We start from the raw sequence: 25,387 nt of genomic DNA on the forward strand, positions 1-25,387 counted from the left end.
CTCCCAAGTAGCTGGGACCACAGCCATGCACCACCATGTCCAGCTTTGTTTGTTTGCTTGTTTGTTTGTTGTTGTTTGTAGTGACAAGGTTTCCCTATGTTGCCCAGGCTGGTTTTGAACTCCTGGGCTCTGGCGATGCTCCCACCTTGGCCTCTTAAAGTGCTGGGATTACAGGTGCCCTCAGAGAATAAGGTTTGATTGATGGGAGGAAGAAAAGAGAAGCACACATTTGGACCCCACAGGTCCATTGACTTTGCAGAAATATGGTCCAAGGCAGAAGGTGATGGAACTACTTGAATGATCCTATGACTTTCTGAATGTAAAAGGATTCCAAAGCCCTAGATGATCCAATATGGCACAGAGCAGAGCCCTGCTGGCCCTGAGCTCTGTAAGGAACCTAGCACCATCCTGGTACCACAAGGAATAGAAGCTTTGGGGGCATTCAGGTATTGTCCTTGGCATGAATATTATTCTCATGACAGGCATCATAGGCATACTTGTTCAGATAGGAACCAAAGAAGCTAGAGAAAAGAAAAAGAACAGGAAATGTTCTGTGGTCACTGCCACTGACTCACTGGGTTGTAAACATTTTTTGAGGATTTCTAGAAATAACAGGAAGATACCTGGGAGAAGACACTGAGGTTTTTGGATTACTAATGTAGGCTCCATTTATCTAGGATGCATTTAGCCATTATATTACTGTCTGCAAAGCAAATAATGCCGAAGAAAGTTTTTCTAATCTATAAAGAAGCATACATTCATACAAATTCCACTCTAATTATTATCTTTATTTATGTAGTAGAACAATTTCCAGCTGAAGAAGTAATCCACCTGAGTAAGCATTTCCATGGTGTTCCTTTTATATCTGAGTTAGAGTTCTGGTTTTGTTCCCAGCCTTACCTCCAACTCATCATTGTGAAACTAAGAAATCATTTAGCCTCTCAGCACCTCAAAATCTTTCTTCTGTGAATGAGGATAATGGGTAAACATTTTCTTGCTTCATTGAACTGTTGTGAAGTTTAATTAGATAATGTTTACACAGTCCTTTGAACTCTACTAATTAAAGTGATGTGTAAATATGGTGCTTCCTTTTATCAGGATGGCTTGACTGAGCCATTTCATGAAGAGTTACAGATGACTATGATAGGAGTATCCATAGGGAAGTGATTAATTTTTTTTAATTCATGTAAACTCAATTCTGAGATTATCAAATACACATATGAAAATATCCAGTTGCAGCTGTAATTAGTGAGAATAAGGATATAGCCTCCCACTAGCTGAAGAGCTAATGGTCACACCTTCACATTAGGGAAAGCTTAGCTCCTAGGGTGTAGACTAGTGCTCTGTTTGCTTTAGGTATTGCTATCATGTTTTTCTGTTACCTTTATTCGGTATATTTTTGCCTAGGCAACATTGGTGATTTATTTTATATTTGTCATATAATGAATCACAAAATAGCGTATTTACAATCCCTTGATGAGAAAGACATAAGCTTTAAAGTAGTGTGAATCTCTATAGATGATCCATTGGTTCATTTACTTATCAAAGAGATTTTCACCTGAAGCAGAAAAATCTTAGATAAATCAGAAATCTTACTAAGTTTCCCAAGGAGACTGTTTTACTCTATTATTATCATCTCAATTACTTTTGAAATTCTGCATTAGTAAGAGACCCTTTCTTTTGCCAGAAATAAGTTGATAAAGGATTAATTAGCTTGGGGGGAAAAACACAAGTTTTTCTCCATAAGCCTTCTTTGTGCCTTAGTGTATAATTATCTTTGTTAGATAGAATTTTCTAAATGATAATATTATAGTTATGTAACAATTCAATTTCGTATGCTACTGAATGACTCAGAATTTGGAGTTAATATAATTTATTGAAAACTTAGGTAACTAATATGGGAGTTTTCAAAACTGCTAAATATCATAATGGGAGTTTACAGCAGGAAATATTTCTATAAAATCTAGTAGCTAGTTTTTTTATACTTGTAATGCATAATAAATACATTATATATAATAATAAATAATATATAAGTAATGTATGAATAAATTGTGTGTACTTTCATTACCTGTGTACTTCAGGGATATGTCTGCTGATGGACCAGCATAACATAAAAGCATTTCGAACTGTTTGAAACTTCAAATTTAGAGTCTGCTTTTGTATCTTCTGAAATATATTTTCTGCCTCAAATCCTCACCAGTATGATATGAGTAGAATTACACAGAAATTTGAAATTATTTAGGTCCAGGCGGAAGACTTGTGAAAAGTGTGGCGGTGCCTTAGTAAACTCTAAGGCATAATAGCAGAAGGTGTATCATTTGATATTTCCAGAAGGAGGAAGATAAGTATAGATTATTTTGATCCAAGGAGACACTAAAGAAAACAAAATACAGATCTAAAACTGTAAAACATGTAGCCTCAGGATGCACAAAGATAAAACAGAATTCAAAGTTGCTACCATGGAGAATGAATATTCTATTTACGGACCTAAGGTCCTGAATGAATCTGTATCCCTACACAATGGGGTTTTTAGGTATTCTTTTTTTAAATAGAAAGATAAATGTTAGTTTTAGTCATTAGCTAGTGGTTTTCTTTTTGGCCAAAATTCATTTTATTTTTTTTCTTTTTATTATTATTATTATACTTTAAGTTCTAGAGTACATGTGCACAACGTACACGTTTGTTACATATGTATACATGTGCCATGTTGGTGTGCTGCACCCATTTCGTCATTTAACATTAGGTATATCTCCTAATGCTATCCCTCCCCCCTTCCCCCACCCCACGACAGGCCCTGGTGTGTGATGTTCCCCTTCCTGTGTCCATGTGTTCTCATTGTTCAATTCCCACCTATGAGTGAGAACATGCAGTGTTTGGTTTTTTGTTCTTGTGACAGTTTGCTGAGAATGATGGTTTCCGGCTTCATGCATGTCCCTGCAAAGGACATGAACTCATCATTTTTTATGGCTGCATAGTATTCCATGGTGTATATGTGCCATATTTTCTTAATCCAGTCTATCATTGTTGGACATTTGGGTTGGTTCCAAGTCTTTGCTATTGTGAGTAGTGCCGCAATAAACATACATGTGCATGTGTCTTTATAGCAGCATGATTTATAATCCTTTGGGTATATACACAGTAATGGGATTGCTGGGTCAAATGGTATTTCTAGTTCTAGATCCTTGAGGAATCGCCACACTGTCTTCCACAATGGTTGAACTAGTTTACAGTCCCAGCAACAGTGTAAAAGTGTTCCTATTTCTCCATATCCTCTCCAGCACCTGTTGTTTCCTGACTTTTTAATGATCGCCATTCTAACTGGTGTGAGATAGTATCTCACTGTGGTTTTGATTTGCATTTCTCTGAGGACCAGTGATGATGAGCATTTTTTCATGTGTCTGTTGGCTGCATAAATGTCTTCTTTTGAGAAGTTTCTGTTCATATCCTTCACCCACTTGTTGATGGGGTTGTTTGTTTTTTTCTTGTAAATTTGTTTGAGTTCATTGTAGATTCTGGATATTAGCCCTTTGTCAGATGAGTAGATTGCAAAAATTTTCTCCCATTTTGTAGGTTGCCTGTTCACTCTGATGGTAGTTTCTTTTGCTGTGCAGAAGCTCTTTAGTTTAATTAGATTCCATTTGTCAATTTTGGCTTTTGTTGCCATTGCTTTTGGTGTTTTAGACATGAAGTCCTTGCCCATGCCTATGTCCTGAATGGTATTGCCTAGGTTTTCTTCTAAGGTTTTTATGGTTTTAGGTCTAACATTTAAGTCTTTAATCCATCTTGAATTAATTTTTCTTGAATTAATCCATCTTGAATTAATTTTTGTATAAAGTGTAAGGAAGGGATCCAGTTTCAGCTTTCTACATATGGCTAGCCAGTTTTCCCAGCACCATTTATTAAATAGGGAATCCTTTCCCCATTGCTTGTTTTTGTCAGGTTTGTCAAAGATCAGATGGTTGTAGATGTGTGGTATTATTTCTGAGGACTCTGTTCCGTTCCATTGGTCTATATCTCTATTTTGGTACCAGTACCATGCTGTTTTGGTTACTGTAGCCTTGTAGTATAGTTTGAAGTCAGATAGCATGATGTCTCCAGCTTGTTCTTTTGGCTTAGGATTGTCTTGGCAGTGCGGGCTCTTTTTTGGTTCCATATGAACTTTAAAGTAGTTTTTTCAGTTCTGTGAAGAAAGTCATTGGTAGCTGGATGGGGATGGCATTGAATCTATAAATTACCTTGGGCAGTATGGCCATTTTCACAATATTGATTCTTCCTATCCATGAGCATGGAATGTTCTTCCATTTGTTTGTATCCTCTTTTATTTCATTGAGCAGTGGTTTGTAGTTCTCCTTGAAGAGGTCCTTCACATCCCTTGTAAGTTGGATTCCTAAGTATTTTATTCTCTTTGAAGCATAGCTAGTAGTTTTAAGAGGGTATTATGTAAGTTCAGATAGAGGTCAATCTGAAGCTGGATAGATGTAGCCCCAATAATGTTGTTGATAATACCAAAGTTTTACCCACAAAAATTCTGGCATCTCTTTGATATCTTCAGTTTGGGCTTGATTTGGATACAAAGGTATTGGTAAGTCTACGTCGTTATCCAAACTAGCTATGAATAGGGCATCCTAAGGGATTTTAAGAGAGATAAATCAGGACATCATTTAATCTGGCAATTCCATTTTTAGAGTATCAAATTAACAGGTGTGGGATCACAGAGGAGGAAAGACTGTATTTCTGTTCTAAGCCTGGACATAAGGAATGTTTAGGAGTTGTTAGAAATGCCCACCACCTGCATAGTATGTTTATTCCAAGGGGAATGTTGAATAAGAATAGAAGAGTTTAAGGCTAATATGGTCATACCTATATCAATCAAAAGGTTGTTCTTTTAACATTATAAGAAATTTCTCCTTCTGAATTTAAGGGTAAAATGAGAAACTGGGCATTTGATTTCCTTTAAAGCACTTCTATTTTTACATCCTTCATTTTTTCCCTTTATTTTTTAATATATTACCTTTTTTGTCAGTGTTCTTTCTGTTTACAGAATCTGCAAATGTCTTTACCGAGTAACTCCCTGTTCAGGGAGTGTTTAATGATTGGTAATATTGGATTGTTTTATCTGTAGGGGCCTGAATTTGATTTAAGTCTTATTTGATTTTTGTGCCAAGTCCCTTTCAAAATGTTCAACAGGGTGCTAGAGGTCTGGCAATAGGCTGTTTCCCGTTTCTGCTTTTTCTTGTGTTTTAACTCTTTTATTTCTGGCTTAAGGTCATTCACAAGAAAATGAGCAGAAAGTGAGGCTTCATCTGAATCAGTGTTTCCTTCTGAATTCTGTCAAAAGGTGTCAAATCACCTATCCTTGAACTCCCTAATGAACTGATTCTTTCTTTGCTTATAGGACTGAATCAGAGTCCAATCTATGTTCATAGGAATGATTTGGGGGATAGCTTCCAAAAGACATTCAAAATCTACAGCTTGCAAAATCTCTCTGATTTCTTATGCAATTAGGAATCTTTGTATTATGCCTTTTTATCCAGTTCTTTTTTATATGAGCATATGAAGTAATAGATATCGATTTGAAGAGTATGGGTTTTACATTCCTAAAACTATTCCTGATGTCTCTGCAGATTTTATCATGGTGAGACTTTGGGTACATTTTAATAATGGCTTTTAGCTCAGAATGAGATGAAGTCTTAAAATTAACAAAAAGAGTTTTTTTCTGTTCTGACAGGGGCTTAACTTTACAAGATAATGCACTTTAGGGGTTTCTGGACAGCCAGAAGAAAGGGGGAACAAGCCAGGGGGAGATGGAGAAACACGCTGGGAGAAAAAGAATAATAGGATAAAGGCCATTAAGTTTGTGTTGAAGTTTGAAGGAATCTAAAAGAGATTAAGTAATTCACTTTTTTTTTTTGCCTCAACAAAGGAATCTTTCAAGGGAACGATTTTGAAGTCTGAATAATTTTGAATACTTCCTCAAACACATTAACAATGCAGATCATTGGATGTTTGAAATTTTATTCCTTTATGTTCTAAGGCACCTCTCAAATGTACACTTTTGTTCATATCAAAACTCCTTGAAAATGTCTATTATAATTCTAAATTATCTTTAGTGAAACTAAGCCATTTAGAAAGATAATAAATATAAGAATTTATGTTATGGTACAAATAGATGTACAAAGAAAGAGTCTGTCAGAGGGGGAATGGTCTTCGGTTTAAACTGAGCCAAGTCCAGCAGAGTCTAGGAACCATCAGGTGAAAGTACTGCTGTGTACCTCCTGCCTCAGCCCCCCATGGCCTGATGGCTGGGCCTTCTCCAGGTGCAAACCTCACACATGTGCAGTTTTCACAGATAGTAAGGTTTGGAGAGATTTCACGAGACAGACTGGGAAAAGCACTCATAAGATTTTGGTAAGTGACCTTGAGGCAAAATTTTTCCAGAGTTTTCCATAGTTCAGAGGAACTTTCTGAATTTCTCAGTCCTCAAGAACTGTTTGATTTTCTTTTCTTTCTTTTTTTTTTTTCAAGTAGAGATGGGGTTTCACCATGTTGGCCAGGCTGGTCTCAAACCCCTGACCTCAAGTGATACACCTCCTTCAGCCTCCCAAAGTGCTGGGATTACAGGCATAAGCCACTACGCCCAGCCTGTCAAAGTCAGTTTGAGGATGGATTTATCTGGTTTACACCCATTCCCTTTCTGTGAACTTTGCTTTTATAGAGATACAAAAAAATGATACGGATAGAGATATATAGTGTAGTTAATAATAAAACTGATTTCTACCAAGGATAAAAGTTATTCAAATCTGATCAATCAAAGGATTCCTTAAAAAGGGCTTCTTATTCATAGAAGACAAAATAAATGCAGTTCATGGGGAACTTTAAGTAACAAAATATGTAAGAGGTCAGACTCAATGTGAGCCATACCTCATCGTAACAGTAGGAGAGACCAGCAACTCCTTACCCTAAAAGGAAGCTCAATACGCCACAAGGCACTCCTGCTTTTTGACTCAAGTCTTGGATCATTTACAACAGAAGTTCTTGACTAGATCTTTCTGGATCTTTAAGATTATTGAATGCTGGTTCCCCAAAAATATCACCCAAACAATTCAATGATATGACAAATCTTAGTTTCTGGTTACTGTAGCATGGGTGAGAACTGCATTGACAGAGCCTTATAGCAGTGGTATGCTGAAGCTTGCTCCACCAGCCTGTGAGATTGATTCTGAGCATCTCTTCCCCAATCCATGTTCAGTGAGGTCACATTAGTAACTTGAAGTCAGCATGGTAGGACCATTTATATTATAGAAATCATCAAATTCTACACATCAGAGACATTTTTTCTCCCGGAGAGCCAGTTAAACTTAGTAACATGTTAGGGTGTGGGGGCAAAGTTGAAATATTTATAAGATGTTAGAGTTTGTTTCAAAGCAAGTCTTTATTTTTTAATTTTTCTACTTTAAGTTCCAGAATACATGTGCAGAATGTGCAGGTTTGTTACATAGGTATCCGTATGCCATGGTCGTTTGCTGCACCTATCAACCCATCACCTAGGTTTTAAGCCCTGCATAGGTTAGCTATTTGTCCTGATGCTCACCCCACCCCCAACAGGCCCCAATGTCTGTTGTTCCCTTTCCTGTTCCATGTGTTCTCATTCTTCAACTCCCACTTATGAATGAGAACATGCGGTATTTGGTTTTCTGTTCCTGTGCTAGTTTGCTGAGGATGATGGCTTCCAGCTTCATCCATGTCCCTGCAAAGGACATGATCTCCTTCCCTTTTGTGGCTGCATAGTATTCCACAGTGTATATATACCGCATTTTCTTTATCCAGTCTATCATTGATGGGCATTTGGGTTGGTTCCAAGTCTTTGTTATTGTAAATAGTGCTGCAATAAATATATGTGTGCATGTGTCTTTATAAGAGAATGATTTATAATCCCTTGGATATATAGCCAGTAATGAGATTGCTGGGTCAAATGGTATTTCTGGTTCTAGATCCTTGAGGAATCACCACACTGTCTTCCACAATGGTTGAACTAATTTATATTCCCACTAACAATATAAAAGGGTTCCTATTTCTCCACTGCCTCACCAGCATGTTGTTTCTTGACTTTTTAGTAATTCCCTTTCTGACTGGTGTGAGATGGTATCTCGTTGTGCTTTTGATTTGCATTTCTCTAATGATCAGTGATGTTGAGCTTTTTTTTCATATGTATGTTGGCCACGTAAATGTCTTCTTTTGAGGAGCACCTGTTCATATCCTTTGCCCACTTTTTGATGGGGTTGTTTGTTTTTTTCTTGTAAATTTTTTAAAATTCGTTGTAAATTCTGGATATTAGACCTTTGTCATATGGTGGATTGAAAAAATTTTCTCCTATTCTGTATGTTGCCTGTTCACTCTGATGATAGTTTCTTTTGCTGTGCGGAAGCACTTTAGTTTATTTACATCCCATTTGTCGATTTTAGCTTTTGTTGCAATTGCTTTTGGTGATTTCATTATAAGTCTTTGTCCATGCCTATGTCCTGAGTGGTATTGCAAGGCAGGTCTTTTAACATGCCTTATGGAGGCTTGCTTAGAATTGGATGATTATAATATGAAAGTTTAGGATTGGTGGATACAAAGAGAGGGTTTTGAAGCAAGGGTTTCAAAACATCCTACAGAATCAGCTGTTTGATGCTACCTACTGAAACATCAAAAGATTTGATATTCATTAAATGAGTTTTTCGTAAGTTCCTGAGACAAAATCACTTTCATCTTTCATCTTTCTGAGCAAGAGTTTCCTGGAGTAAGAAAGTTATGTAGATGAAGACAGCTGAATAATAAAATAATGTTAATATTACAGCTTATAATATATAAGTTATGTGAGCATAGATGGTTTTGGTTCTCACATATAATGCTTGAGCCCTCAAATTATATATAAAAATTAAGGATTGGTTCCCATGGAATTATGATAGCAACAACAGAAAAAGTAAAGCTCATAGGAATCATTCACTTGAAATCATTTATTTTCAGCTCTAACAAAAAAATATCTGGACTGTGTATCCTAATGGTATATGTCTTTTATTTATCTAATATTTAAATAGATTTTGATTCTATTTTATCCAATGACAAGAATTTATATTGCATTTGTATACTTGGGGAATTAAACACATTAAGTCTAAGAACTTTCTTTTCAATATCTATAAAAATACACTGATTGAACAACTATATGCTTCTGATCATTTGCCTCTACAAGACAGCAATGTAAGTAGACTACTTAGTGTGTTTAGCATAACTAAAATAGAGATTTTGTATGTTTGTCATAATTCCAACCATTAAATATAATTTATATAATTCTCTATCTTCTTAAGTAGAATGAATGATAGAGTCAAAGGTCAACACAACTTCAGAAATGAATTACTTGGGAAAAGAAAGAAGAGGTTTTTTTAAAATTTGAAAGACAAAGGAGAATGTTTAAATCATAGAATTGAAAGGCATAACTAATACAGAAGTTTGTAAGTCTGGCAGAAGCTTAGAGAAGACCTAGATGCTTCTGTAGTTCAAACACCATGAGGACAGCATGGAGGAGCAAAAGGGGTCCCAGTACCTCTATCGCTTGCATAAGAATGGTGAGACAGAACACTCACACAAATCAGCCAAAGCAGATTTTTTTTTCACAGATATGCAGCAAGAATAAACAGAAGCCTAGAATCCTTGGTGAGCCAGCTTCCCAAGGCTCAGGAAACTGCCTACAGCGAATGGAGTCTCATCTGTGCTTGCCCCACTGTGACACAGCTGAGGGAACTCAATACACCCTAGATACCACTTGAATTGCTGAGCTGAAGCACTGAGGAGCATCCCGTTCTAGGAGGGAGGAGGACATAGCTTAGGTTGTACCCAACACTTTCTCTTTATCTCAAGATGCCCCATTCTAGTTACTAGGATGCCCCATTCTAGAACTAGAATGGGATAAAGAGAAAGTCACTGTTAAGTGACAGGGGAAAGAGCTGAGGCAGCCAAGGTCATCTGGGGATTTGTCCTCCTACAACTAACCTTCCCAGTTCAATCCCTTCTTTATTTTGAATATTGCTAATAAGGAATAAGGGCACTATACAGTTTCTCTTTGTGGTATATTATCCTTAGAATATTCTTTATACTGAGCTAAAATATACTCCCTCCCTTTGTGTTTTTTCCTTTCTTCTCTCCAAAACCATATAGAGTAAAATCTTCCTGATTTGCAGTTTAACATATTGAAGAAACTACTACAGTTATTGGGGTTTTCTCATTTTGTTTTTAGGTGTATGCATTTGTTTGTTTGTTTGTTTGTTTGTTTCTGAGATAGGTAGCCTAAGTTCATTTAACCATTCCTCTAGTGCAGAGGGTTTCACTGTGTGGTCAGTGCACTGGTGATGGTCTGTGACTATTTCTTACCATCTGCACATATGTTATAGGTCTGCAAGAAGATAGGGAGCTTGCACCAAACTATAAATCAACACACCACTTATTTCATTGAAAAATTCTTGCTACAAAAAAATAATAAAGTTCGCTGAATTAAACCGTGTTTATTGAGATAGTTGCTCTATGTTGTGGCACAAGACTTTATCTTATTGCAGATCAGTAATAAGCAATTGAACCAGCTAGTTTGATAGCAAGTGATAAGAATTTGACATGATTTCTAGACTGGTTCTAACCATTCTTCCCTAGACCAGCCTCTGAAGTACAACCAACTATTCCAGAAAGTTTGCTAAAAATATATTGGAAAATATTACATCCTTGTATCTGGAGACCATGTTAGTTTTGTATTGAGTTTTTAATCAAGTACAGCACTTCATGAGAATTATACATTTGTTCCCATTCAGATTCTTCTTGACAATTACAATCCATTATTCCAAAATTACAACCCAGTAGCCATTCTGTCCAATTTGGTGTCATTTGCAAATATGGGCTGTATAGCTACTAGTATGTTAAAAAACAAAACAAACAACTACCTTTAAAAAAATTTTTCCTGAGTCCATGGTTCAGCTGATCAGTTATTGTGACCTTGACTCACTCATTTCTGATGATCTTTCTGGGGCCTGATCAAGCATCTGCCATCACTGGTTGTTGGCAGGGGGCTGATCAGTCTATTACGGCCTCAGCTAAAGTGACTCAGCTTTCCTCTATGGTACTTGTATCCTTCAGTAGGCTAGCTTGAGCTTGTTTTCATGGCCATGATGTGGTTCCAAGAGAGATAAGAAGCACACAAGACCTTTGTAAGGATCAGTCCCACCACTGGCCTAGAGTAAAGCAGAAAAAAGGTGAAAATGGATCTGGAGGAGAACAAAGATAAAACCATCACAATGCCAATGTGTCCTTCCAAATTATTTATTAAAAATTTGAACATGGTATTGACAAATACTTTTCACAGAAGACCTCAATAGACCTTACAAATGAATTGGTCAACAGTTTTATAATATGTTATTTAGCTATCTATGACTCTACCAGTAGATGCTTTCATCTAACCTACATTTTTCCATTCATAAGAGTTCAGTGAAAAGGTTTCTAAAATTCAATGCTGTAATTAAGAAATTACCTATTATTTTCTGAACATAAATGACCATCACTGCATTATTTATAATAGCAAAATATTAGAAACACTGCAGGAATGAATACATTTTTATGGTAATCCATATAATTAATTAGTTCATATGGCTCCTCATTTTCAAATAAAATAAAATGGGAAAATGCTCACATTTTAATTTAATGACAGAGTGGTAAGACACATAGTGAGACACAATATTAAGGAAATACAGGTTTCATATTTTATATTTAATATATAAATATTTTGAAATCCTGGAAAGGAATACACTAAAAATACTAATACTTATTTTCTTTGGATAGTAAGATAATAGTGATTTTTATTTTCATGTTAAATTTTTATATATTTTTCAAATTTTCTACAGTGGATATATAAAGCATCATTATCCAAAACAGACAAATATTTAAGGTTTTTTTCCATTTTGTAATTTTCCTGGAAATTAAAATCAAGCTCACACTTTCCTCTATTTTGAAAATTTTGCCATTTGTTCATTGCCATTTAATATTCTCTGAGATGTTATAATAATCAGAGGGAGATTGGGATCTTTGCCATTAGCATAGTAGCTGGACTATAATAACTATTTTATGGATATTTTTATCTTGAACTTTTTTCTGCAGCTATACTCAATGTATGTCTTCTTTTTCTATTGGATGCCAAGAAGAAACAGGATTTTATGACTATCTGGAGCAATGAATAGTACCTATGTCAGAACCAATAAAAAAGATAAGTTCTATATCACAGGATAGGAAAGCAAGGGAAAAATAGATCTCAAACATTGGTGACTCTTCTGTTACACCGTTATGAGACTAAGGAAGCTATCCCACAGCTATATCTATGTTGACACTGACCATTTGTTTATAGCCTTTAAACTCTTGCTAGCAGTAAAAATCATGTTACAGTTACAAGGTGACATTTAAGCCACCTGTAATGCTTAAATGGATAGTACAGGTGCTAGAATGTCTCTAACAATGCAGTGGGTAGGCTTTTCCTGCAAGAGATCTAGAATACGAATGTGAGAACATCACCTACCAACACCATGTCCACTAGAAGTATTGTGATAGAATAATAAAGATGATCACAGAGTCTTTGATTCTCCTCCCATTGAGAAGTGGAGTCTCTGTTCCTCCTCCTGATCTGAGTGGACCGTGTTACTTCTTGACCAATAGTATATGACAGAAGTGACATTATGCTAGTTTCCCAGTCCAAGCATTAAGAGGCTGGTAACTAATACTTCTTGTCTCCTGGAACACTCACTCTTGGAAGCCAGCTGCCAGGCTGTGAGAAACCAAGCCCCATGGAGAGTTCATGCGTATGTGTTCCAGTTGACAGCCTTAGCTATGCTCCCAGCCAATTACAAGCATCCACTGCAACCATGTAAGTGAGTCCTCTTAGCCTGGTCATGTCTTTAGATGATTCTAGCTTCAGACACTATCTGACTCCAATTACGTGAAAGATCCTAAGCCAGATGCATCCAGATGAACTCAGTCAACCCACAGAACCATAAGACATGATAATAAATTGTTGTTTTAATCTATTAAATTTGTGGTTGGATTGTTCAATGTTATTTTTTTTAAAACTGGAACATTAACCATTGTTAGCTGGTACTGTTGTATTTGAAACAAAATTTGAAAATAATTGCAGGAAATAGATGGTGGCATAAGATCTCTGTAGATGTATCTTTCAAACTGAAACAGACCAATATTGAGGAGAGCTTACTATACATGACACCTTTCAGAATCATATACGGACATCGTGATTCAAAGAAACCAAGAAAAAATAAAAAGAAAGCTCAAGGTAGCACTTAGCACTGCACGTTTGGAGTTGATGAGATGCCATTATGAGTATGGCACTTTACTGTTTATGACAACCCTGGGGAATATGAATTATTATTATCTTCATTCTTTCTTTCCCCCTCCCTTCCTATCTCTCATCTCTCTCCCTTCCTCCCTCCCTTCCTCCCTCCCTTCCTCCCTTTTTTCTTTCCCTCCTTCCGATTTCCAAGTTGCTTTCACTGTGCTCCACTCCACCACACCTCAGCAGGAGCCTGTCTCATGTCCGCAATCTCCCCATGCCATTCATAGTATGTGACATACAAAAGGATGCTGCTCAAGCAGGTATCCCTGTGATGTCAGGTGAGCGATCTCTGAGGTGAGAGGCTAGCTCCTGCAGGATTTCATCCTCAGAAGTCCTTATGTGCTGCCTTAATCATCTTTGTTCTTCTCTCAGATCAGAAATCATCAATGACCTGTTTTTTAAGGAACGATGTGTTACACATACATATATATATGTGTGTGTGCGTGCGTGTGTGTGTGTGTGTGTGTGTATTTTTAAAGCCTACCAAAACAGATATATACACCTTTGTTATGCTGAAGGACAAACAACTCTTTTTGTTTTCAGGTATTCCAAAGTTGATTACGTCTGATATGGTTAAAGAAGGTGCTGCTGTAATTGATGTGGGTATCAACTATGTCCACGATCCAGTGACAGGAAAGACAAAATTAGTTGGAGATGTGGACTTTGAAGGTAATAAACCAATATCTTTTGATAGGTGAAGAAGATAAAAAAATTCCACCTTACATATTTTAAAAATAGAGAAGTTTCATTTATGGGGGAATTATTAACTTATTAATCATCACCTCTTTCTTCTGAGGGAAAAGAGTTTAACCAGACTTAAATATTTACTTTCTCCCTCCCTTTCTCTTTCCCTCCCTTTCATCCTTCCTTTCTTCCTTTTCTCCCTCTCTTCTAATTGTATCATTAATATTTGGTTTAGGGAACAAATTTCTTGTAGTACAGTTTTTATTGATAGAATACAGCTGGCCTTTTATAGACCTGGGAATAGTTTTGAATTTTGGGAGTTGACATCTTACTCTACGCTTAGTCAAATATGCTCTATGCTCAGCCATTCACTCTTAGAGCCAGAAGGCACCTTAGGGTGTGTCTGCCAACCCTAACTATATTTCAGATCTAGGTAGTTATCTAGATAGTTGAAGTTAGTGTTTTTCACTTGTGTTTTAGAGAGAATAAAGAAAAGGAACTAAGCTAAAGTTTTTGTGGTCAATGAAAGATACAAGGCAACAAATATGTAGTAGTAAAAAAAAATTCTAACCCAGTCTTCTCTTTACAAAAGGGGAAACTGGGCCCCAGTATTTCTAGATGCCTGACCCTCTAATCTGATTTTACTTCCGTTATCTTTGTCATATATTTACCTGCATTCAGATTTTCAGTGTAGCCTAGGAGTCTTAGATGTCTATGAAGGCATGAATATAGTAAAGTTAAGTGGTGACATTTTTATGTTAGAAATATTTTTTGTGTAAGACTGATTATTCTGGCCAAAAAGTACAGTGCCACATCAAGAACTTTGTTAGTTATAGGTGTGTCCTTCTTACAGAGAAACTGAAAAGAGTAGGTGATGCCATCTTAAAAGTAATTTAGATTTTGATTTTTCACTTAGAACCTGGTCATCAGCTGATGGTTTACCCAAGTTCTAGCATATTGTTGAGTAAAATAGAAAATGCAGATAGTTAGAAGTGTCCTAGGGTACTGGCCCTATATGTGTGAGATTCTAAGATACATCAGGGACCAGATCCAAGTAAGCCATTTGAGCCTAAAAGAAAAAGAAAACCCTAAGGACACATATGTGCAACAATGCGTTTTAGAGACAAAATGGTGTAAATAAGAGCAAAGTACAGATGTACCTTACCAAAGAAAACACTGATGCCCTCATTGGCTCTAATACATAGGGTCTCTGACATGGTTGGAACTCTATTCTAGCAAGGATGGCTCTTGACATGAACATGTGTATCTGTACGTATATACATATGTCTGTGTGTGTGTTGTGTACATGCTGAAATCACTAGGGAATGACCTCATTTATTTGTTTAATCTTTCATGTTCAATCACTTAGGCCAGATATGAGTAACTTATTTGAATTTCTTAACTTGAAAGAGTAAAGTGCATTTTATTTTAAAAACCTGGCCTTATTTATTTTCTTTACTGTCATTCTGTTTCTTGATAACATTATAATTATGCATTCATTGCAAATTACCACATTTGTGATGCACCCGGATGGCATTGACAACATGAGATAACCAGCTTGAGGCAAGAAAAGCACGGATGTTTGCAGTTCACAACCTTGACTACCTGTAAGGCAAGCTTACCCAGCTGTTGAGTTCAGCGCATTTTACAAGACTCATCTCTCATAGAGTATTTTTTTGGTCTCATATAACTTCCATGCTTTCTTCTTTTTTAAGTAAGAATGTTTTTTACTGAAAGTAAAAAGTATTCTGAAAGCAATTTTTACATGAGCATTTTTGGTGGGTGTGTATGCTTAGTAGCACATATACATACTCACTTCATGTCACATGAAGTCTAACTTGTTAATTACTATTAAATCAAATTGTAGTTCTGTATATCTAAGTATATATAAAAATTTTAAAAGGAGATGGAAAAGAGACAAAGATATGAGATGAATAGGGCTGGGAGACCTAGCCTTTTGCCCTGTAGCTTTGCCATCTCACTAGCTGTCAGTGCTATCAGTTAAATGATAGCAATTATATTAGTGGCTCCATTCAGCTCTGCTGTTTGGCATATCTTGGACATCCAACAGAGCATTACAAAATGATCATGTAAAAGCACAGAAACTTTCACCTGGAAGGTCGAGCTTTTCTAATCCTATCATAAAAGACACCTATATGATTAGTTGTATCTAGCTTGCCAGCCTGCTGGTTCATGGAACCAGAGTACTAATGAGGACCTGGACTTGGTAAAGAAGGCCTTGCCAGTGAGGCCATGACTCAGCCACCCATAGGAGCAGGCAAGTGATAGGTTTTGACATGTTGCTCTTCAAGTTGTTCATCAGGACTTAACCTGAGGTGAGGGATGATCCCCCAACTGAGAGGGAGGAACTTTAAGATGGGTTATGCCACAAAACTCGTAAGTAACATTTGGCTTCAAATTGCCACAGGGAAAGTGTGGTGGCTGCTTTGTGAGTATCGGTGAAAAGTTTCACTATAACTATAGCCAAGATAAACAAAACAGATGTAGATAAAATCAGTCGTTGAAGTAAATCGTCCTTGCAGAAATCTTTGTTTCATTAGTAAAGAAAACTGGGTGACCCAGTTAAAAGTAGATAACATTGATGGGAATGATTTATCCACATAAATGAACAAAATGGCTGTGACGGAAAGGATGACAATGTCCCAGAGGATGTAAAAAACTTCACATTAAAGGAATCTGCAGTGATATTTCATGCCATTGAAAGGGCAAAGGATAAAATGTTGGAAGCTGACTCATACTTAGAAAGGAATCTGCCAGTTCACCAAGGCATAGAAAAGATGCTTGCTCCTTCTAACTGGTGTGAGATGGTATCTCATTGTGGTTTTGATTTGCATTTCTCTGATGGCCAGTGATGATGAGCATTTATTCATGTGTCTTTTGGCTGCATAAATGTCTTCTTTTGAGAAGTGTCCGTTCATATCCTTTGCCCACTTGTTGATGGGGTTGTTTGTTTTTTTTCTTGTAAATTTGTTTGAGTTCTTTGTAGATTCTGCATATTAGCCCTTTATCAGATGAGCAGATTGCAAAAATTTTCTCCCATTCTGTACGTTGCCTGTTCACTCTGATGGGAGTTTCTTTTGCTGTGCAAAAGCTCTAAAAATCAGGAAACAACAGGTGCTGGAGAGGATGTGGAGAAATAGGAACACTTTTACACTGTTGCTGGGACTGTAAACTAGTTCAACCATTGTGGAAGTCAGTGTGGTGATTCCTCAGGGATCTAGAACTAGAAATACCATTTGACTCAGCCATCCCATTACTGGGTATATACCCAAAGGATTATAAATCATGCTGCTATAAAGACACATGCACACGTATGTTTATTTCAGTACTATTCACAATAGCAAAGACTTGGAACCAACCCAAATGTCCATCAATGATAGACTGGATTAACAAAATGTGGCACATATACACCATGGAATACTATGCAGCCATAAAAAAGGATGAGTTCATGTCTTTTGTAGGGACATGGATGAAGCTGGAAACCATCATTCTCAGCAAACTATCGAAAGGACAAAAAACCAAACACCGCATGTTCTCAGTCATAGGTGGGAACTGAACAATGAGAACACTTGGACACAGGAAGGGGAACATCACACACCGGGGCCTGTTGTGGGGTGGGGGGAGGGGGGAGGGATAGCATTAGGAGATATACCTACTGTAAATGACGAGTTAATGGGTGCAGCACACCAACATGGCACATGTATACATATGTAACAAACCCGCACGTTGTGCACATGTACCCTAAAACTTAAAGTATAATAAAAAAAAAAGACTTAAAAAAAAAAGATGCTTGCTCCTAATCATAGTTGTATGACCAAAAGAAGGCAAGCACCATTCAAACTATGCTTCACGAAATGTTTACAGAGAAATAAAACACTTCAGTTCTCAATGTTTCCAGCATTTTAAATTGCATTCGTTTTTTTAAATATTAGTTTAATTTTGCTAGTAGTTAGTAGTAGTTTTACTATTAGTTTTACTACTAGTAAATAATAATATTTGTTTTACTATTATCAGTAATATTAATTTTACTATTTTTAATCCCCTATACATTTATAAACCACAGTAAGATAACTTTTAATGTTTTGACAAAAAATTTTTAAAGGTCACTAAACAAATATAATTTCTCCCATTGACTATTAAAATTGCTTCACACTGTTTCAACAGTCATCTTTGTGGTCTTACACTACTGTGAAAACTGAGCACTGCCTGTATTTTTCTCTGTGTCCAATTAAATCTCATGAAATTAGTGATCATGTAGTTCTAATTCATATCCAATGCCATAATCACTCTACATGATTATTCAGTTGTTTGGTTGCAGTTTCTCACTATTACTATTACTGTCCCGGTAGGTTGTTCACTGTGGAAGGTAATGTTTGCTAAGCACCTTGCCAACCATTATGTTCTTTTCCTCAACATACATCCAAGTTAGGCCTTTCGTGCAATGCCATGCCTCTCTGGATGTTTTGGGAAATAAATAGGACCTTAAGGTTATTACTAAATTGAAGTGCTATTTTGTTTTGTATTGATTTCCAATTACAGAACTTGACAGTTCATCAATATGTCCAGCTTCTGACAAATGCTTAACATTCCTCTTCTATTACTTGAACATACTTCCTCCTTCCTAACTTATGACATTAAAAGAAGAAACAGTATTTAAAAGCATCTGTGATAACATTATTTTGCATGTCTAAGAATTATTTTTCGTTACTAATAATCATGCAGTGAATAATTATTCATTTATAAGTTTATATTTGCTATATAGATTATTACTTTTTTACACTTAGGTATACCTACTTTCACAGGCAATTTTTTTAAACCATTTTCTATTGTAGCTTTGAAAGAAACTTCATACATTTCTGACAAAGAAGGCTGTATTCTCAAAAGATAGAAATGAGATTACGTGCCATGAGTAGTAAATAGCTTCTTATGAATAACACATTGGAAAATAGTATGTAGTCCTAGACTCAAAAACTCTTAATTATACTGTTCTTAATTCATCAAATGGATTTGGTCAGCTAAACAGTCTAATTAATGACTTCCATGCTGTTAATTCAATTAACCATGCTCTTATGAGTGAATTCTTGGGCCTCATTTATTTCTCATAGCTAACGCAAAGACATTTCTCTACCCTTTTGATGCTTTAGTAGCTTTGCTTCAATTTTATGATGCTTCCTGCAGGGATTGAGGTGGAATAAGAACTGGAGTGTCTATTCCCTGTTGCCTGCCATCTCTCCTCCCTGTATTCCAACTCTGACAATGCCTTTCCACTCATTGGTTTATACTAAAACAAGGAATAAAATAGACAGGAAAGAATTGGTGTTGTAAAGAAAGCAAAGAGATAGGAAAGAGAAATGATGTGTAGGCATTTTTGTTAAAATAAAAATAGATGAGGTTAATGTCTAAGAGTGACTTTCCTCTCTCTACTGTCTTACATAATTGGATAGTAAAATTTAAAGTGGTAAGTCTTTGTAAAGGTGATAAGTCTAATGTAAAGGTACATTATATTGTTGATGAAACTGGTTTAAATTACAAAAGTAAAGAAGTCACACTTTATGGAAAAGAATGTCTACTCCTCTAGCACAACTGACATTATCATTATATTTTGTACTAGAGTTGCTTCCAGACATTTTATGTATGCATCAACTATATAGTTTGAGGAATATATGTGACTTATGCACTTAAACTTGTTTTACTGATTTGCCATGCTGAGGTTCTGGTTTGTGGTTATGTTCAGTGCGTATATCATTATTTGGTTCATCCTTTTTCTATTGTTAAACTCTTAGGTTGTTTCCATTTTTTCCTTTTAAGTATTATACTTGAGTATAGGTGAAGGGCTATAACAAAGGGAAATCAAAATGCATTGACTCAAGATAATTTGGCTAGCCAGGCGTGGTGGCTCACACCTGAAATCTCAGCATGTTGGGAGACCGAGGAGTGTGGATCACTTGAGGTCAGGAGTTCGGGACCAGTCTGGCCAATGTGGTGAAACCCTGTCTCTACTAAAAATAAAAAATTCGCTAGGTGTGGTGGTGCACTCCTGTAATCCCAGCTACTCAGGAGGCTGATGAAGGAGAATTGCTTGAACCTGGGAGGCAGAGGTTGCAGTGAGCTGAGATCGTGCCACTGCACTCCAGCCTAGGCGACACAGTGAGACTGTGTCTCAAAAAAAAAGATAATTTGGCTCTTTCCCATAAAAGTCTGGAATTAGGGAGGCAGTCAATGGAGTTAGGCAGCTATGCTTCATTCAGGGATACCGTTTTCTCCTATCCCACTGTTTATATTAGTTTTCCAGAGATGCCATAACAAAGTACCACAGACAGAATGGTTTAAACAGAAATTTACTTCTTACAATTCTGGAGGCGGGAAGTCCAGGATCAGGGGATTGGTAGGGATGTTTCTGCTGAGGCAACATTGCCAGGTAGATGGCCATTTTCTCTGTGTGTCTTCTCATTGTCTTCCCTCTGTATGTGTCCATGTCCAAATTTCCTCTTCTCAGAAGGTTGGATTAGACCCTATGCTAATAACCTCATTTTAACTTAATTTTGTTTTTAAAGATTATGTCTGCTGAAACAGTCACATTGTGAGGTACTGGGGTTAAGACTTCAACATCTGAATTTAGAGGGGACACAATTCATCCCATAACACCGTTCCACCTGAGTGTTGTCCTTATCCACATGGTTGAAGTTGAATTGCCTCCTCATTTATGTTCTCTTCTAAGGAAAAGTGAAAGGGAGAGCCCAGAACAAGAAAATCCATCTTTAATAAAATTGAACTAGAAGGTGCATGCATCACATCTGCTAGCTTTCTACGGACCTGAATATAGTCATGTGTGGAGTACAAGGGATGTGGAATCCATAGTCTCTGAATGGGAGGCTACACTTTGGTAAATAATAATTTACACTTTACATAAGAACTTGAAGACTAATCTCTTACTTAGGGTAGAAAAGAAAGATATTTATTTATCTAACATCCACATATCATTCAGCTTACCTATCCAAAATTCATTTTGTTCTGAAAAACCTCAGGGGACAATCTCGTCATTGTCTGATTGCTTTCTAATTGGTTTCAAAGCATGCTCCAGTTACTAACTTTTTTCTGGGGTTTTGGTGAAATCCTAGTGTCACTGAAGACATATCTTGGCTCAGATCTTACCCTGAGCTTTCCATGGATCTTAGATACACAGATGTGCAATAAAATTTGTGCAGGTAATACAACCTCACCTAAATGTCTTTAATTCTAACTAAACTGTTTATTATTCAATCATTGTTAGAGATTTGATACTTTTTGACCATGTTATACAATTTTGAAAATTGTGTCAGGTCCCTTTGTGACTTTCATTTTTTATATCTCTATCTTAACTGGTTTCTTTTCAGTCTCTTGATTATTACCGTTTTTAGTATAGCCCTTCAGATTCTTCAAATTAGGTTCATTCATTTAGTTGTTCAATGCTATTGAGCATCTGCTATGTGTCAGGCATTTTTATAGCCACTTGGGATACAACAGTGACCTAAAGAGACAAAGTACTTACTCACCAGTAGCTTCCATTTTGGTTATAGGAGACAGATTATAAACAAATACATACATATCTGTATAACAAGGCAGTGTCTTAGTGATACAAAAATAAAACAAGATAAGAGGGCTGGAGAATGGTGGCATGGAGTTTCTTAGAAAAGGTGGTCAGGGAAGGCTTATGCTAACCTGAATAAATGAAGAAGGGAGTCATGTGGACAGATGAGGGAGCAGCATTCTAGGGAAGTGGAGCAGCAAATGCAAGACCTTGAGGGGGGCCTGGTTGGTGGTTTTTATGAGCTGCAAAGGGGCCGTTGTAACTGAAACAGTAAGTAAGGAAGTGAGTGATAGAGGATAAAGTCAAAGAGGTAGCAGCAATCCCATCTTATAGACCAAGGAAGGATATTTGGATTATACTGTAAGGCAGTGGAAATCCATTGGAGGATTTGGGGCAAAGAAATGATGTTTGACTTGTATTTTAACAGTGTCACTCTGGCTACTGAATGACACATAGGCCGTATAGAGGTAAAGGCGTAAATAGGGATACCTGTTAAGAGTCTATTGTAATTATCCAGGTAAGAAATGATGGGGCGTGGACCAGGTTGTAATGGGTGAAGATGTTAAGAGGTGGTTAGATGGTAGATATAATTTTAAAGGAGAGTTGGAATGATTGGTTAAACAATTAGATATGAGGGAAAGAGAAGAATCAATCAAGTATGACTCAAAGGATTTTGGAATAAGCAAGAGTGGAGGTGCCAGTTCTGGAATCCTCTTGAGATGAATCTTAAAGGTTCAATGAATTTTACTCAAGTATGTGTATTTAGGGTAGATAATGGGCAAAAGAGAGGAAGGGGCTCTTTCCTGGTAGAGGGAACAGAGAATCAAAGGAAAGGAGGAAACATTACGAAAGGCTTTATGTGCTCAATAGCAGGCCCAACATGGTCTGTTGAAAGAAGGAAGTATGATATTGTATACAATTGTGAATTTTCCCCAAATATCTGGTGCCTTATTTTGAATTTTTCAAAAGAATCTCCACCGGGCAGGAAATCTCCCCTATAAAGGGACCTTTTAATTTGAGACTCCATCTGGCCAAACCATTCCTCAAAATTCCAACCCAATAGTCAAGCATAAGGTCAGGAAAGGGTTTGGGATTACATAGAAGCTCAGTATCATTATCCTAAGAAACTACTAGAGATGGGGTGAAAACCCCTGGAGTGCTTTGTAAGCAGCTTTCTGTGTTTTCTTTTAATGCTTTGTATTTGAAAGTTTGGATTCATCTTTCACTCCCTGCTCTTTTTGTATTATGTCCAACCTTTCATAAAAGACTATGCTTTGGAGTCAAGCTAACTTGGGTTTGAATCCCAACTCTACTGCTTAAAACAATTATGACCTTAGGTAAATCATTTCACCACTCTGAGACTCAATTATATCATCTGAAAGATTGTGATAATAATTTCCATCTTATAAAGTTGTTGTGAAGATTAAATGAAATAATCACCTTACATAAGCTAGTTAATGTAGGTGAATTGCCAAGCATAATGCCTGGTGAAAAACAACGTGTGTGTGTGTGTGTGTATGCACAAGTGCACATTGCTCACGTTTTCTCTCCATTCCTACTAAAGTATTAACCCAGAAGTGTACAACTTCACACTTCAGTTACCACCATCCTCCTCATTACTTTTCTAGCCTAAACTCTCTTCCAGTGTAGTCTGTTCTTTGCCCAACTCTCATATGAATCAACTTTAAAGCACTCATGCTTATTCCCATCTTCTCCTGACTCTCCTTACGGGTTTTATTTGCCTTACTCATTTTGCTCTTAATCCTATACTGCCTTGTGCTTTTACTTAGTTGTTCCTAACTAGATTGGATGCCTCTGTAAGGTTAGCTTCCTGTCTTACATTTATTTTTCCTTTTCTTTTTTTTTTTTTTGATATGGAGTCTCGCACTGTCGCCCAGGCTGGAGTGCAGTGGTGCAATCTTGGCTCACTGCAGCCTCCACCTCCTGGGTTCAAGCAATTCTCCTGCCTCAGCCTCCTGAGTAGCTGGGACTACAGATGCATGTGCCACACCCAGCTAATTTTTGCATTTTTAGTAGAGACAGGGTTTCACTATGTTGACCAGGATGGTCTTGATCTCCTGACCTCGTGATTTGCCCACCTCAGCTTCCCAAAGTGCTGGGATTACAGGCATGAGGTTTCGTGCCTGGCCCATTTCTTTTATATCTCTGGCCCACACCAGATTTCAGCCTTCTTATTCACACCACTGGTTATTTGTATGAACATTCTCTGTATTTAAAAACCGGTGGTGTCATTCTTACATTAGAGAAATACTCCCCTCAAGTTAACTTAATGGGAACAAAAGCTTTCATGCAGAGTAATAGCAACTATGTCATTAATTCAACAACACATATTCATTAATGATACATCCATTGATTCTTCATTTATTTACTCAGCACATATTTTGTGAGTGCTGCTTCATACTAGGCACTATTTGAGGTCCTGGGTATATCTGTGCACATGATAAATAAAGCACCTGGAATTTATGTTTTCCAGATTATGCAAAGTAAGCTTATTTGGAAAGTAGTTTGGCACTGCTTACTCCCAAGTATGTGTTCTACAACGTGGGAAAGTAAGTGTATAATCAGTTTCTAAGTAAACAGGGATGGTTTTAGCTGCATCATTTTTACAAAACTATTAATCTGTGATTACAAAGAACCAAATTAAAGTGACTCCCAACCACTTCAGTTTTCAGTGTCAATCATTTAATTTGATGATATGGCTAATCAGTCTGACTCAAAACATCTACATTTTGCAGTAGATAATTATAAAGTAGTTCAAAGCTCCAGCTTTTACTATAAGAGAAGATCTTATACTTTAACCCAGAGGTAACTTGTTCCAATCCTTTAGAAAAGTTGATGAACATTGTAAAAGCCCCTCTGGGAGACTGTTATTAATACTGTGATCACAGAACCCACACTGATCATTTCACGAAACAGGTAGAACCACTGATAGTCACTATGAGATTCCTATCATCAGTAAGCCAACTGCCTCCATTGTGGCTTACAACATGGACAGAATGGTTACGGTGAAGTCTAGGTCTTTGAAATCAAATAAACTTCCAGAGACTTCTATTTAGTAGAATGTCTTTGACATTGGATCATCTACCTTTATAGAGAAGAGTTAAAGTTGAAACACAAAAAATACATTCACAGGAACAAGAGAAGTGACTAATGCCTCTGCAAGTTTTTCTTCTTTGCTTGAACTGTGATGAGTTTTTTTTTCATAGTTGTTTCTCAGTAATCCATATTAAAACACAAATACCTATGGAAGGGAGATTTTATCCACTCCTATCTCAGACTACAGAGATTAAGGCCCTGCCAAGAGATTTGGAGGATACTCCAGAAAGCTTTATCTAGTTTACAGATTTGCCACTCTGATACAAATGTTCAGTGACTTGAGGCAAAAGGGATGGGGGGAGCAGGGAAAGGATTGGAGATGATGACAAGAGTGTATGATGATCTTGTATTTTTAAAGACATCATGAAAGGGAGATATTTTTAGTAATTTTCCCAGCTCTTAATAGAACTACCAGAAATATCATAGCAGAATTGTTACTCCTGCCTACTAAAATGGAATCTGGCAATGACAGCTGACAGCATCCTGGTCAGAAAGAAGGTTTCACTGATAGGTCATAGCTAGAGTTCACAGAAAGCAATTTTTTTTAGTAGAAATATCTTTATTATTATTATTATTATTATTATTATTAT

General features: G+C 36.8%; 1 protein-coding gene across 10 annotated transcripts in view; it reads left to right on the forward strand.

Moving 5' to 3' along the window:
- Positions 1–25,387, forward strand: part of MTHFD2L (methylenetetrahydrofolate dehydrogenase (NADP+ dependent) 2 like) — a 145,335-nt gene that overhangs the window by 109,750 nt on the left and 10,198 nt on the right. For 8 of the 10 annotated variants that reach the window (XM_024246335.2, XM_054554056.1, XM_024246337.3 and 5 more), the window contains one exon: positions 13,952–14,077. The exons of 1 other annotated variant lie outside the window; for it this stretch is intronic. In XM_024246335.2, the coding sequence (XP_024102103.1) occupies positions 13,952–14,077 (126 nt within the window). Of the gene's footprint in view, positions 1–13,951; positions 14,078–20,831; positions 25,309–25,387 lie in introns of those variants that run through there. One more of the 10 variants, XM_054554055.2, reaches the window with a different exon arrangement.

This window comes from Pongo abelii, chromosome 3, assembly GCF_028885655.2.
Source record: "Pongo abelii isolate AG06213 chromosome 3, NHGRI_mPonAbe1-v2.0_pri, whole genome shotgun sequence".
Classification (NCBI taxonomy): domain Eukaryota; kingdom Metazoa; phylum Chordata; class Mammalia; order Primates; family Hominidae; genus Pongo; species Pongo abelii.